This window comes from Mustela lutreola, chromosome 5, assembly GCF_030435805.1.
Source record: "Mustela lutreola isolate mMusLut2 chromosome 5, mMusLut2.pri, whole genome shotgun sequence".
In the NCBI taxonomy this organism is placed as follows: Eukaryota; Metazoa; Chordata; class Mammalia; order Carnivora; family Mustelidae; genus Mustela; species Mustela lutreola.
This window is the reverse complement of record NC_081294.1, coordinates 60,872,275-60,887,449: the sequence shown is the minus strand read 5'-3', so window position 1 is coordinate 60,887,449 and position 15,175 is coordinate 60,872,275. Positions and strand designations below refer to the sequence as shown.

The following is a 15,175-nucleotide window of genomic DNA, read 5'->3' as shown; positions in this document are numbered from 1 at the left end:
AGGCCAAGAGGGCTTTGCGTGGCCCTGTGGGAGGCTCTGGCGGGCTCCCAGCCTCGTTCTAAGTGCCCACAGCTCAGAGACCCCAACGCTGCTGCTTCCAGACTCCCAACAAACTACTAATTTAATGGGTTCAAATGGTATTTGTCTTGATACAGGATCCACGTTGAAGGCTGCTCTAAGACATTCACGACCTTGATGACAGAGTACCATTTACTAGTGCAGACTTAGGTTCAAACCTGGTTTATTAAGTTCTTTGGTTAAATATTGTTTCTACACCCTTTTAGAGCATTATAACAACAAAGATAATGGTATTTTATAGAAAGACTGAAAACCCATCTCTTGCTTTCTCAAAGACTGAATTTACATTGTGCACTATTATAAATTCTTAGAATTAGACCAGACTTATAAAAAAGGGATTTTGTTGTTGTTTCTTTTGAAAAATAGATTCTCCTGGGCTAGCCAACATCACTGTCCTGGGACCCAGATGCACATGAGTCTCTCGGTAAAGGCTGCTCGGCATGTGGTCGGGAGAGGCGGTCAGCTCATCATGTCCAGACTGCATGGCTCACTGCTGCCATCACTCCGCAGGGCCTCTGCCACGTCTCTTCTGAAGACGGACAGGTTCTGGGTGAACCTGCGGAAAAAGGAAGAAAGGCTGGGGGCAGTGGGAAGGCCGAGGTGGTGTGAGCAGGGAGGATGATGAAGACACTGCGGTGGTCAGGACCTTGGAGAGAGCCCCAATCCTGGCTGAGCTCCTTCCTACCACCTCCACTGCCGTCAACCAACCCCTGCTTCTTCCTCTCCCTTCCAGAAAACAAGGGTTTTACCACCAGATGTGCCTGGACCATTTTGAGGGGCACATTTTGTGGGTGTACTATTTAAAAACTGCTTTTAAAAGTCAAATTGCACACAGACAGTAAGGAATATAAAGAAATGAATCAAAGTTTCTGTGCCATGCACTGGGTTGAGTTTACACACAAATCCATTTAGGCATCACAAGTCTTCCCAAAGGTCAGTATTCGTATTCTCACTTTGCAGATGAGAAAACCAGGCTAGATTACCTGGATTCGAATCCTGGCTTCACCACTTCTTAGTGGGGTGATCTTGGATGAATACTTAGCCACTTGTCTTGGGGCTCAACTGGAATAGCTACCTCATGGGATTGTGGGAAGTGAGAATTCACTGACTCAGTTGAGACAATGCCCGTATGTACTCACCCTAGTGCATGGCACGTGGAAGGCATCTGTATTCTCTTAAACAGGAGGGCTGTCTGGCATCATTTTACAGAGCAGCTCAGGAGGGGATACTCCAATTCCCAAGCCTCAAGTGATGCAATCTCCCCCCTTCTGGCACCTATGGTGTCCCCATTCATTCAGTCTCTTCTGCCTGCCAGAGGATCATGGCATGGGATGAGCAGTCAAGGGTGTGTCTGCAGAGCCTATCCGACTTGGCCTTGTACCGCCAGGGCCCAGGCTGGGGACCGCCACATGTCACTGTGGTTATTGGGATGACTAATGTCTCACATTTCAAATGGGGAAGCATCTGAATGTTACCACTTTTACAAGAGATGGTGCAGGCAATCCCTCCCAGGCCCCGAAAACATTTTCTTCCTACATTGTTCATTATGGTCTGTTTCCTCCATTAGAAGCTTCTAATGGAGGCAAGGCAAAAAACCTTGAACAAGTATTTCACCAATGTTATCCTCAATGCTGGCACACAGTCCATGCCCAATAAAGTTTTGTGCTCTAAATAAATGAACGGATGATAAGTCTGGGTTCCTTTCATTTAGATCTCATCGGCAACTGTAAAACCAGCCACTCTTAAAGGTTGGGCAGAGGAGGGAACTCACGTTTACTATGGCTCCTATGTCCTAGGTGCCATGCTTTACTACATTCTGTCCTTTCACTATCACAACCATTCTGTTGGCGAGCACACTGAGTATCAGAGCAGCTGACTGCCTTACTCACTGCCACACAGCCTGTAGAGGGCAGGGATAAAATTTAAAGTGGAGTCCGGCTGACCTCTAAGCCTGTGTTTGTTCAAACGCCGGGAAGGCTTTCCTTGTCCTTCATAGCAGTTCTGAGCTTTCCTTCTTTTGACCTTTTCAATGAGTTATTTTTCCTATCTTCTGCTGGATTATAGGGTGCATAAGGGTACAGGCTGCATTTTACTAATCCCCGCTTCTCTATATAGTGCCTAGCATGGTGCTTAAAACAAAAGCAAATAGGGACACGTGGGTGGCTCCGTTGGTTAAGTGTCTGCCCTTGGCTCAAGTTATGATCCCAGGGTTCTGGGATTGAGTCCCACATCGGGCTCTCCGCTCAGTGGGGAGCCTGCTTCTCCCCCTCCCTCTGTCTGCCATTCCCCCTGCTTCTGTGTGAGCTCTCTGTCAAATAAATAAAATCTAAAAAAAAAAAAAAAAAAAAAAAAAAAAAAAAAAAAAGCAAATACCTAGTAATATGTATTGGATGGAAATAAGCCGAGTCGAGGCTTACAAGATGTAACAGAAAAGCCACCTGAGTGCGTGCTCGGTGTCAGCATGATCCAGTTGTTTTCCACAAGCCACAGACGCTAAGCCTACTGGGCAGGGCTTACCTGTCTCTGTTCTTGACCAACAGGTTCTGCTCTACTCCTTCCATCAGGTTCCTGAAGCACTGGGCAAGGACCTCCTGCTTGGGGAGAGGCTGGCTGTTGATCAGACTTGCCCTCAGTTCACTGAAATACTGTGGGGAGAAAGAATAGCCTCAGGGCTTGGATGCCAGACCTGAGCCCCTGAGAGAGCTGTGGGGGAGGGTCTCGACCTGCTCCCTCGGCTCAGCGCTCCTCACTCTCAAAGGAGCTTCGGTCCAGGTCCACTTTGAACTTTAAGCCAAAGCAATAGCTCTGTTTCAAGGTGTAACTGTATTATCCCTTCTCATAAAGATCTCTTGTGATAATTGTTCTCCCATAATGGAACAATCTAGGCCCTCTGTGGGGGACCAAGCACGTGAAGGTCTTCCTGACTCTCATCTCCACTCATCACGGAAAGGCTGAAAGAGGAAGGGCCTCTTCTCCTCTGAGGCAGGAGAGAAGACTAACAAGGGAGGACTTGGGGTGGCTGGAGGTAAGGCCCAGGGTTCCCCATCAGGTTTTGTCATTGTCCTTGGCTTTCGTGACTTACTCCTCACACAAGCCCGGACTTGGTCCCGAGTGTCTGTCCGCTGGCTGAGGCTGGGTCTGCTCCCTTGAGGCCGGGTGCTAGAAGGGCTTGTTTCCTTCTGAAAGGGCCTTCTGGCCCTAAGAAATGCACCTGTCACACCCGGTGACGAAGAGCTGCACCGCCCTTCCCCTCTGCTGGGGTCTGCGGGCTTCTACACACACAAGCTCTTGCACAACACACAGCTCCTCATCATTGGAAACGGCTTAATTTCCGCACAAAGACAACATTTTGCCAGTCATGTGTTTATCCTTCCCAGCCCAAACAGCATGATATTTAATTTCCATCATACATTAAAACAGCCCACATCAAAAACACACATAATTAATATGTAGTCAGACTAATACTTAAATACTATATATCAGAGGCATTACACTTAAACCACAATGTCTTCCTGAACAAGATTGGGAATGCACAAAACTACTTATTTTTCCCTTTTATAATGATGCAGTGACTCACACCAAATAGAAAATTATTAGTTTTTCATCCCAAACCATGAAATATTGCCTCCATCAGTAAAGTATAATATTGTGATGTCATAAGCTTTTTCTAAACACTGAATTTGCCCTTATTCCCTCTCAATCATTTTAAAAGAACTGCTCTCTTTTATAGAGCTTGGATTTAAATCACAATAACACCGAGGGAAGATGAATGACAGTGCTATTGAATGTGGCTAAAATTGGATACTTCAGCACAGGTGAATGATGAGACAGCTCTTCTCTTTTTGATATATTTTCTTCTTCTATTAGTTTCCTTCCAAGGCTGGGATTTCAGTTTGAATTTTAATGTATGCGGCTGCCTCTAATCTCACTGTCTTTCTCCCCAGTACTATCTTATTGTATAGACAATTCATTCTCCCGAGCAGTAATGCACTGTTCCTCCTGACTGCTGGGGAGACGGGGGGTGGTTCAGGAGGAAGAAGCTGGAGGGCCTAGGAGGCTGCCCACGGTGGGAAGTGCACGTATGAGCTGGAGACTTGTGCTTTCAGGTGGAGGGTGCTGGTTCCGCAGTGAGTCCCTGAAGGGACGATGACCATGTACGCCAGTGGGGAGCAGAAAGAGTTGCAGCTTGAATTCCATAGGAAACGGGGTAAGGACATGAGGGGGAGCTTGAAGCACCACAGCGTGTGGCGGCTTTGGGTTCCAGAAGAGCTGGTCTTGAGGCCTTCACTTACCTGAAGAAGAGCTGAGGCCTCTGGGGAAGGGCCATCTGGGGGATTATGGCCTTGCCCCAGAGTGCTCAAGGTTCCAGCTCAAGCTCCGCTGTTCCTTCTGTTCTTCCTGTCGCAGCTGGGCCTGGCGTACAGTTTCTCCCTCCCCGCCCATGGACCATCTCCTGTGGACATTCCTGCAATCACACTTACCTTCTCGTTGAGCAGGATGAGCCCCAGCAGAGGCCTGGATACTGACCACTGGTTCCGACAGTCTTCAAAGACAATGGTGTTCATGAGGACAGACATCATCTAGAAGACAGAGTCAAATGATGACCTTAGTTCCGAGGTCCCCCCAACCCCAGGTCTGTCGTGGGCTCACCTTCTACCCTATATCGTGCCAACAGCCACGAAGGCTCTTCTTGGACAAAGAGTTTTGACCCTGTAAGCCTATACTGCTGCATGGAGGAACTCTTGGCCAAGAGGAAGAGCTTCTACCACCAAAAGCTTCAGTGAGAAACTTCTGGGTGGGCAGAAGTCAGAGGTTACAAAGCTAAGAGGGTCAGTCTCTGACCCTCAACCCTGGTATACTTTCCTCCATGCAAATCGCCAGAAGGCGACTTCTTGCCTCTCACTTCACCAGAGGTCACAACATCTGGTGTTGTGGAGGGGCAACATCTCTCAGAGTGAGGGAGAAATGGGACACATTCCACGTGACCTCAGAAGGTCCCATTTCCTGCGGGCTCAGGCTCATCTGTTCTTCTTTCATTAGCTCACTCACTCACTTCAATTTTATATGTACATACAAATACATCCTCTTAAATTCAAAGTCTCAATACACCTAAGGGAGGTCAGAGAATAGGCATCTACTGTGACCTCTGCCCTGGGGGAGCTAGAAGCTTCCTGGGGCAGAGCACAGAGCAGAGAGATAGCTAGAAATCGGGCGGGGCCAATGGTAGTGGGATAGCAGTGGAGGGAGGGATGCTTCTGGGTCTTTGAGAAGGCAGCGAAGATTCCATAGAGAAGGTATGGGTTAAGGAGAGCACCATACATGTGTTCTGGGGACAGAAGGCCATGCAAAAGAAGGCTGGGAAAAAACTGAGTGTGGCAGGGGAGAAGAGACGGGAGCCAGAGAACCCAGACTCAGGGCCAGGCTGGTAGACCATGCTGCGGAGCCTGGACTTCATCGTGATGAAGGGGGAGCCCGTGATGGGTTTGTGGCAAAGGAGAGATGCTCAGATCTGCACTTAAGCAAGATCCCTTAGGAGACAGTAGAAAGCGTGCAGTTGCGGGTGATATTAAAGGACGAAGGCCAGGGTTGGGGTTCCTACAACAGTCTGGGCAAGTGGCAGGGAAGCAAGCTTCGGTCCCCTGTGTGCAGCTGATGGTACACTTGCCTTTTCTTGGACACTTTATCTCTCATCTCTAGTCCTTCCGTATCCACAGCTCCAGAGCTCCTGTGCCCCAAAGAGCACAGCGGAGATGGTGGTTATGTGGGAAAGCTACCACCCACATGATCCCTGAAGGGGCTCTGGTGATGCCTGCTCTTGTCCCCTGCACTTCTGCAATCCAATCTGCCCAGCGATCTCAGGCCAATTACTGAACCTCTCTCTCTCTCTGTGTCAGTTTCATTAGCTATCAGGAGGGAAATAATAATCTAGCCCAAGAAAGCTCTGAGAATCAAATGAGATGGTGGAAATAAAAAAGTGTTGCAGAGAGGAAAAAGTGCCATAAACATTTAAGGTACATGATAACAACAGTAATGGGCATCTCTGTAGTTGGAAACATCTGCCGCCCCGTACATCATCCTCATCATCCTGACGGTTAGGCTGGCTGCAGGGGACGCTGGCCAACTCCACGTTTACTGTATGTCCAGGCTCTCAGGGGAGAGGCGAGGGACTCAAGCCCAGCCCGCTGAACATCACTTGTTCCCACATACAATCTGACAAGCCACCCAAAGTCAGAGAGCCACAAATTAAATTGACAAGCAAAACTAACAGATCTACAGAGACGGTCTAAAATATTACGGGCTTCGCAATCTGAAGGCAGAATGGATATTTTAATGGAAAAGATTAAAGTCAGAGGCACCAAACTCCTCCAGTAACTGACAAAGCAATCCTGAAGTGATGTGCCAATTACTTTATACGGTCCCTCCGTGGATTCATTTGTCTGAATGCATGTATTTATGTCTGTAATAAGTAAGGCGATGTTTGAATAAAATACTTTTCTAAAAATAAAGTTGGCTAAAATGTCTGATTTTTTAAAAAAATTTTTTTTACTCTTCTGCAAAAATAGAGATTAGTGAGCAAATGTACTCAAGTGCTACTGACGTGGCAGCTGCGGGGGAGGGGACAGCAGAAGCGATGCCGCGGATTCCTTTGGACAAGCTCCCCCGCTGCCAGTCTGGAAGGATAGTGGGTGAAATGCCTACCTATAGAATCCTGATCCAGGTCCTGCAAAATCTCTGGTAGGAGGCTCTCTGTGCTCAATGACACGGACACATGCAGGCTCAAAAGGGGGCACCCTTGGTGACGCTGCACCCGGGCGCCCTAGCCTGCACGGAGTCACATAATGCAACTGAAAGCCTGGATTCCACAGGATCCAACAGGCCCCCACTCCCCAACTTCTGCTCACCCCCATACTGTTACAGGATGGCTGTAATGGCCATTCGTGATCTGCCCAACTGAGGCCTCGTTTTCCAGGGCCCATGTCTAAAACACACACATTACCCACTGTATTAACCCAAGCCACTCTTCTGCCCAGCCAGGGAAGGGACCATTCGGGAAGAGGAGCTATGTGGCTTGGTCCACTTAGGAAAACCATAATCCACATTGCCTCAGCACTTACTCTTTCTCCTCCCTTCTCCCCACAGGCTTTGGTGTGAGTTTTCAGGAAATGTCCCTCCATGAGACAAAACCAGCATGATGTGGTAGGGACAGGCTTTGGAGCCTGCCAGAAAGGAGGCCAAATCCAGGCCTGCCACTTACCTAACTCAGATGCTGGGCGAGTCCCTTCACTTCTCTGAGGCTTTATTCTCCTTACCTGTAAAACGGGAGATTATAACAACTACTCTGAAGGGTTGCTGGGAGGACTGGCTTCCTTCATCTGTGTCAAGCATTTTGTACTGTGTCAGCTGCCCAGTAGGCATTCCATAATTGTGTTCCTTTATGGAATCTATGGTTTCCCTCTGTGGTGTGACCTAATGGAATTTCAGGGCTCAAGGAAACACCTCATTTCATGTCTTGCTTATGTTCAGATAAATGAGATCATAGTCTCCTCACAATTACCTAACTTGACAGAGAGTTGCAGTCAAAAGAAAATCCACCATAGCAAAGAGTCTCCAGACCATCCCTGTTTGTTCTGACACATGTATTAGCATGGAGTCTGAATGACAAGGTTTCTGCTCTTCTGAAGGCTCGTCATCTTCCAAATCAAACACAAAGCTACCACAAATACCTGACTTGGAAAGGTAAGACAAACTAATGTTGGGCCATCTGGATCTCCATCCACCCCTCGGCCCCTCTCCTCTGCCTGCGCCCCTAGGATGCTCTGGTCTGGGCACAAGCCTGAAGCACAGTGGACCCTGCAACCCGGATATGCTGGTCGTGCTCTCCCAGCGGCAAGGTGGTGACCACACGCTCTCATGTTTTGTCTCCTGCTGTTGTAGAATAAGCAAAGATGGGGCCTGTGTTGCAGGCTTTGCTGCGAGCTGGCGAGTCTGCACTCTAAGGAAGGTGGAGGCTCAGTGGCTCTAGAAGCTGGGTAGAGCAGGATGGTGGGGGTCACATGGCCTCTGTCAGTGCGGGGTGATTACTGGTTGTGAGACTAGTCCGTAAATTCCTGGGAGCTGAGACCAGGAGGGACTGCAGACTCTGTATCCCTAGGGCCTGGCATGGCATCTGGCACACAGCAGAGGCTTGGGAAATAGTGACTGAAGGAAACAATGGATACGTGAATGAATGAATGAATGAATGAATGAACGAACGGGAAAGGAAGAATGAACTATCAAGAGCAAAAGTATAAAAGGCTAAAGAACATTTTGAAAGGGGATAGTATAAAAAACAGAAAGTTCTGGCCTCAATGTCTGGCAAAAATCTGAAATGGGTAAATACCTAAATTAATACACTGTTCATTTCCAAGGATCTTGCCTTTGTGCTCGGAGCCTGAGAACTCTCCTAAGCTGCTGGTGTCCGTCCAGCCAGCAGCTCCCCAGGAGAGCCCTCGTGGGGCCACAAAGGCTGAAGGCTAATGCACCATCATCTCTACTGACCAGCACGTGCACCCAAGAGAGGTTGTGCCCGATGAGTTACTTGCTCGAGGCATCAGGCTACAGCTGTTGGGATGCGAGGGAGACTCAGGTACATGCAGGGGTCTGCCTGCGTCCCGAGGCCATGCCTGTGCCATCACGCCAGACTGCTGCCTGCTGCAGTCCATAGCAGGGCGGCGACCATCAGTGGCAGTGACCAAGGCCATGTGTCCTGCTCCTGCTGCAGTCTGCCCGGGCCCTGCTGGTGTGGGTGGGGAGGCTCGCTTCTGGGCATGATTACTCTGGCACCTTCTGTGGGCCTCCTGGATCACACGTATCTCCTCTGCTGTCTCCTTTGAGACTGGAATGGCTGCTGGAATCCCCACGATGAGAGTCCAGGCCAGCAGGTCCTGGAGAGCGTGCAGACCTTCCTGCCTCCTACCTGATGCTTCTAGAAACATGGTGAACTGATTTTCAGACTCTCACGATGAACAACAGTAGACATAATTAATAGACTGTCTCTGGAAAATGGTCCACTGAATGTTTTCCTAAAAATAACAATTTCCCTCCCACCAAAAGTACCATGTACACAGTAATTTAAATTAACATCATTGAGAACATTAGTAAATTAAGCTAATTTCCTTTGTGTTACAATGTTCCCTACAAGGTGAACGCTTTTCACTGTTAGCAATCTTAGCGCCTACTGAATAATGCAACTAAAAGCCATTCCACAGAGTTCTGAGAACTAGAGGAGGAGACGCTAACCCTCCCTCTTGCTCCCGGCCTGTGTCAGGAAGACAAAACCCCGAAGCTGGAGCGACGCCATGAAGCCTGGTACTGCAGGGACGGGAGCCCGGATGTAGGGAGGGGAACACCCCCTCCTCCTTCTCCGGCCCCCTCTGTGCTCACTTCAGTTACACTACGACTTTGCTGCCTGCTCCTCCCGGAAATGGAAAATGGGAATGGGATGAGAGTCATCGGTCTTGTCCTAGAGGGGTAGAAACAGGGCCTGAGAGGGAAGCTTTGGTCTGACAAAGGAAGGACAGCCAGAGGAAAGGTGAGAGGCCCCGGATAAAGCCCTCCTGTGCCCGGATCTAAGTGGAGGGAAGAAGACAAAGCAAGGATGGTCTGGGCTTGGCCAAGAGGGCATGTCTGCAGAAGGAGGAGTCTTAATCAGTCAGGAAAGGGGTCTTAAAGGGAAAAGAAATAGAATGCAAAATTCTCTACACCACTGGCCAAGCTGGAATGTTCTGGATTTTGACACAGTGAGCTGAAGTTTTGAAGAACGACCAATGATAAATGGACCCAAAACTGAAGAGCGGGTCGTGTGTCTCAGCAATCTCTTGGCGTACATAACTGGCCTTCCAGAAGGCCAGTAAGACAGGAGAGGGAAGGCTGGCCCCAGCTAAAAACAATGAGCCAAAACCAGTATTGCTGGGATAGTGCAGTCAGATCTGAGCAAGCAGAGGAAACTTCTACCCATCTCCCCAGTCATTTCTCCAGAGCCCCTTGCCCGGGATGGAGATCCAGGATTGGGGAGAATCTGAATGCTGCCAAAGGAGGAAAAGCTTCCAGGTTTTCAGTGCTTGTGAAAGTAAGGCAGTTGCTGTCATTACCGAGTGCTGTTCCTGAGGCCATGTGCACAGCAGATATTGAAATGTGATCCTCCTCAAATTAGATACTAGTCATCTTTAGGGAAAAGGAATCAATTGTTCTCTTCGTCTGCTGTCTACTGATGTGATATTAGCGGAATGTTATGAAAAATGAAAGCAATGGACAAATAAGCACGTTATTTTCCAGCCTGGATTAACTAAGCCCCATCATCTATGTTACGCTAAATCTTTTAATGTCTGTGAATATTAAGCACTTTCCTAAATTCTTATTGTGCCTTTACAGCTTCATAATACTAGCAACTATTTAGCACTTAAAATGAAAAAACAAAACAAACAAACAAACAAACAAAACAAACCCTAACAAAATGCAAGATGCGGTGAGCCTCTTATTTTTAAAGAAACAAGATTTCAATCAATTACGGGTGACCCATTCCCCTTGGAAAATCATCTCAGAGTCATGCCTACTTGGCCTTTGCACAATGCTAGATTTGCTCTTGAAGCTTAAAAAAAAAAAGCAAAACATCTTTTTACCAATAACGGCATTCCAGGATTGCAGGCCTGGTTAACTCATCTGGTTCTGGTCATACATTAGTGACGCATATCTGCACATTTAAACCAACAGCACTCTCTTCCTCTGCCCCCTCCTATGCAAAGTTAAAGGATGCTTTTCCTCCAAGTGATAAATCGCCCAGGATATTAAAGAAACTCTTCCATCCACTGTAAAATCTAAGGAAATACTCAACCTGGTTTTGCTGTTGTTTCAATTTTCTCCATTACCAACATTACCCCTAGTTCTGAAGACATTCATTTTAATCATCATTTATCGGGGAAAGAATTACCTGCCAGTCTTCTGGCTTATACGAAAGAAGATAAAGTTGGAATGAAACTTCAGGATTAATTAATTGAGAGTACTGCCTGTAATGTGTCTACTCTGAACGTTACAGCGCACATCACAATGAAAACAGTTTTATTTTCCATGGTTGAAATAAATTATAATAAATAATTCATTTCAATGGCAGAGATGTACTGGAGAGCAAGAGCAGCAAAATTGACTACGCTACACTGTGAGTCTCATTCTTGAATCTTCATTATCCATTTGAAACTTTTTACGAGTAGTAAATCATATTTCAAGTGGCTGCAGATCTCATAAAGCAGCTTGCTGCATTCAAATAAAACCAGAAAACCTGGGGCACTGGGAGTCTGCAGGCCCTGCCACTCAGCACTATTTGGGAAACTCTTTCTCACTCTTCTCTTGCCAGCATCAAACAGAACACTTTCCACTTGATATAAAAATTAAGCATCACTTGTCAAAAACGTCATCTACGTTTCCTCTGGGTGGGAATGGTGGGAAAATCTCTATGTAGAGTAACGACCTTCACCTTCACAGCCATTTCCCTCTAATTTTTATTCCCAAATGAATGACTGCCACACAGCCAGGTTCTAGAACCTCAATGGCCTCTACTAGCCTCCGGGGGGCCCTCAATTAGCAAATATGTGTACAAACTCAAGAGAGAGGGGCACATGTGCTATGTTTCTGTCTAAAAAGAACAGCCAATCTTCATAGGATGGGTGATATTAAGCTTGAACCTTAAAAGATATATATAAGCATCAGCAGGGAAGGAGGATATATCATGAAGAGGAAATAAAATGAGAAAAGACAAAGCAGACAGGGCTTGGGATGTCTGAGGAACAGTTAGCCTCCTCTTTTGAGTAGAAAGCAGAGCTGAGAGCGGGGAGCTGAAGGCTGGGCAGGGTCCAGGCTCTAAAAGGCCTGTGCTGGGGCGCCTGGGTGGCTCACTGGTTACGCCTCTGCCTTCGGCTCAGGTCATGATCTCAGGGTCCTGGGATGGAGCCTCGCATCAGGCTCTCTGCTCAGCAGTGAGCCTGCTCCTCCCCTCCAACTGCCTCTCTGCCTACTTGTGATCTCTGTCAAATAAATAAATAAAAATCTTAAAAAAAAAAAAAAAGGCCTGTGCTGTCACACTAAATGCAGAAGTGGGTTTGGGCCAGTGCATAATGGGTAGCCTTCAAAGGATTCCTGAATAATGCTGAGCTCTGGGATCTAGAGCAATTACCGATGGGAGACCGGAGCAAGGCAACGATGGGTCGGTACCAGAGGCAAGGGAGCACATTTAGATACTACTGCAACAGTCCAGCCGAGAGAAGGCGAGGGCCCCACCAAGGCTGGTAGCAGAGACAAAGAGGAGTGGTCAGAATCCTTGAGTGTATATCCCATTTTTTTCCCAGGCAATGAAATCTTTCCAAGAAACATAACCTGCCACTAAAGCTGTAGATAAAGTCAGAGCTTTAGGCCTCAAATGCAGGACTGCCCATGGAGAGAAGGGGCTGGGCGCCAGATGGTCCTTGAAGTGCTAAGGGCAGTGGAGAGGATCTGCAGACTAACAGTTCAACAGTGAACTCGGAACATCAGGAGCTGTGAGACAACGCAGCCGGCAGACGTACACATGCACGACGGAGAAGACTACAAGCACATGTTTATATTAAATATTCAGTGATAAAGTAAACTCTAACCACTGCCGTTCAGAAGCAGGGAAGGGAGTGGGAAATAGCATGCTAGTTTATTGAACAGTCATCACAACATTTCCCAATGAATATCGTATTTCAAAACAGCGCAACATCAGGCATAATGGCACGAGGGCATCTCGTACAGCCATCCAAGCAGAGTGCAATGAATATTGTATTTCATAATAAATATATTATCCTTACAGGAGGAGGGTCAATGTTTCATTGTCTCTCATCTGTCACTACATTCTCCCAGATTTCCTGAAGGGATTTAGTTAGATGGACCTAAAAATCATCATAACCAACAGCAGAGGATTATCTTACTTATTATGTTCAAATGATTTTGTGTGAGGAGAAAAAAGTATTTTTGTGGCACATTCACAGGGCCCTCGGAAGCATTTTCCATTAAAGATTAGTCTAGAGTTTATGTTTAAACCACAGAGGACAGCATACTGCCTTTCAGATTTGAGGGTTTTTATTTATAGTCGTCTAAATGGCAGAGTGCTGGCCAGGAGGCCAAGGAGATGATTCAAAGAGTTACCGAGATTTGGAAGCTCTTTTGCCCCAAGAATTACATAGGAAGCCTGAGGAATGATAGGACTAGATCCCTGCTCCTTGATTTATTCAGATGTTTACTGACTACGTACTCTGTGCCAAGCTCTGTGTCACAACCTGGGGATACACAGATGAACAAGGGACAGTCCCAGCCCTCAAAGAGCTCACAGTCGGGTAGGGAAGGAGATGCACAGTTGATAAACCATGACAACCCAACAGAGAAAGTCCCACACACAGAAGCTAGCACAGGAGGCTTTAAGAGAACAGAGGAGGCTGAAGAACTCTGTCTTGGGGTGGGAACCAGGCCAGGAAGGCTTCGCAGGTGACATGGGGAGCTGTGGGAGAAAATAAACCAAGTCTGACAGGCACACAGGTTGGAAGGAGGGCGAGCAGGGGCAAAGGTTTGGAGAAATGTTTGGGGGACGGCAAGCAGTTCTGTGGGACTGGAGGGGGTCAGTGTGGAGTGGCCGCTGGTGGCCAGAGAGGCTGAATACGTGGACAGGGGCCAGATCTTGGGAAGGGCCTAGTAATGGGTGCTACAAAACGGGCCTTATCTTGCAGGCAATGGGGTGCCATTCAAGGTGAATGACTTGAGGTAAATGACTCTGAGAATGACTCAGAAGGACAAACTGCTGGTCGAGCCCCTCTGCTGATGGTCTGCTCCTTTAGGAGGGCTGGGCCATCTGACTTCCCATCCGTCTACAGAGGCAGCTCTGTTTCTGTTCTAGGATCAGGAGGCCACAGACACAGGTTACCTGCCTGGCCTGCACAGCAGTGGGGGCAGATCTTGGCTCCCTCTTTGCTGGCTCTGTGGCCAGGACCCTGAGAAATGGCACTGCCATTACTTCCCTTGGTCCGCAGTGCATAAAGTAATAGTGTCCCCTGTCAGGAATGGTTCTCTTCGTCAGGAAGCTTTTTATTGATGTTCAACCTTCATTTTCCCTTTCTTAATAATATCCCATTATGCCAATACTCCATTGTGCCATGCTAAGTAATTCCCTCTCCTTCTTGGCAGTGACATCTCCCAAGTATTTATAGACTTATCAAATGCCCTGTTTAGTTGTCACTTAGGCAGGCTATACATATTTAGCTTCTTTAATCTGGCCCCATAAGCCAGACCTTCCATTCTCCTAAATCACTTGAGTTCCTTTCCTCCAGGTTTCTGTCAATTTGTTTCCAGCCTCTCTGTGAGGCAGGGGGGCTCAGGAAGAAGATGGGGCTGGGGAGGGAGGGTTAGCTCCCTCTGTGGGATATGAGCCCAGCCTTTGCTGAGGGTAGAACTTGTCCCTTCAAGTGCAGACTCCAGAACAGGCCAGGCCAGGCCTCTGGGGGGCTACGAGCCCCTCACATTACCTGCATATGTTTCCAGTCCCTGATATTCCACTGGTGGCTCTCATTCTGTGCCAGGTGCACACAGGCAACACGTAAGTAGTAAGCGCCTCCTATGTGTTGGGTGTCATGCTGGGGGCTCCTCCCTCCTGCTTTTCCTCTCCCTCTTCATTTCTCACACATATTCAATGTTCAAAGACTTACTGAGAGCCTACTATGTACCAGGCACTGTGGTATGGGATGGACTAAGATGCGGTCCTCGTGGCCTTAAGAAGCTCCTGGAGCCTGACTATTTTATCAATGTCTTATTGCCCACCCATCAAGTCGTTTCCTTCCAGTTCTAAAGAATCTCTGAGAAGTCATCCCTAAATGCACTTAACTCTAATTGACGCTTTTAGTTCCTTGAGTGGAACTTCTTCGTCCTATCTAAAACTAGATGCCACATTAAGTACGGGCATTAACACAGAGCTCTTGCTTAGGATTTTCTTTCTGGTGGGTCTCTCTGGGGCCTGAGAGCGTTCTCTCCAGGCCTTGCACTTCTCATCGCTCCTTCCTGGCAGTTG

The 15,175-nt window shown here is 47.7% G+C and overlaps 1 protein-coding gene and 1 long non-coding RNA gene across 8 annotated transcripts in view; one reads left to right on the top strand and one right to left on the bottom strand.

Annotated features, from left to right (window-relative positions):
* Positions 1-224: 224 nt before the first annotated feature.
* Positions 225-15,175, bottom strand: part of RANBP17 (RAN binding protein 17) — a 315,477-nt gene continuing 300,526 nt past the window's right edge. For 6 of the 7 annotated variants that reach the window (XM_059174293.1, XM_059174291.1, XM_059174288.1 and 3 more), the window contains 3 exons: positions 4,560-4,658; positions 2,596-2,723; positions 225-634 (listed from right to left, as the gene is read on the bottom strand). In XM_059174293.1, the coding sequence (XP_059030276.1) occupies positions 538-634; positions 2,596-2,723; positions 4,560-4,658 (324 nt within the window). In that variant the 3' untranslated portion in view covers positions 225-537. Of the gene's footprint in view, positions 635-2,595; positions 2,724-4,559; positions 4,659-15,175 lie in introns of those variants that run through there. The other variant, XR_009353860.1, reaches the window with a different exon arrangement.
* Positions 2,764-4,565, top strand: LOC131831906 (uncharacterized). The gene is made up of 4 exons (XR_009353861.1): positions 2,764-3,103; positions 3,809-3,893; positions 4,185-4,285; positions 4,486-4,565. It is a non-coding gene; the product is annotated as an uncharacterized LOC131831906 (long non-coding RNA).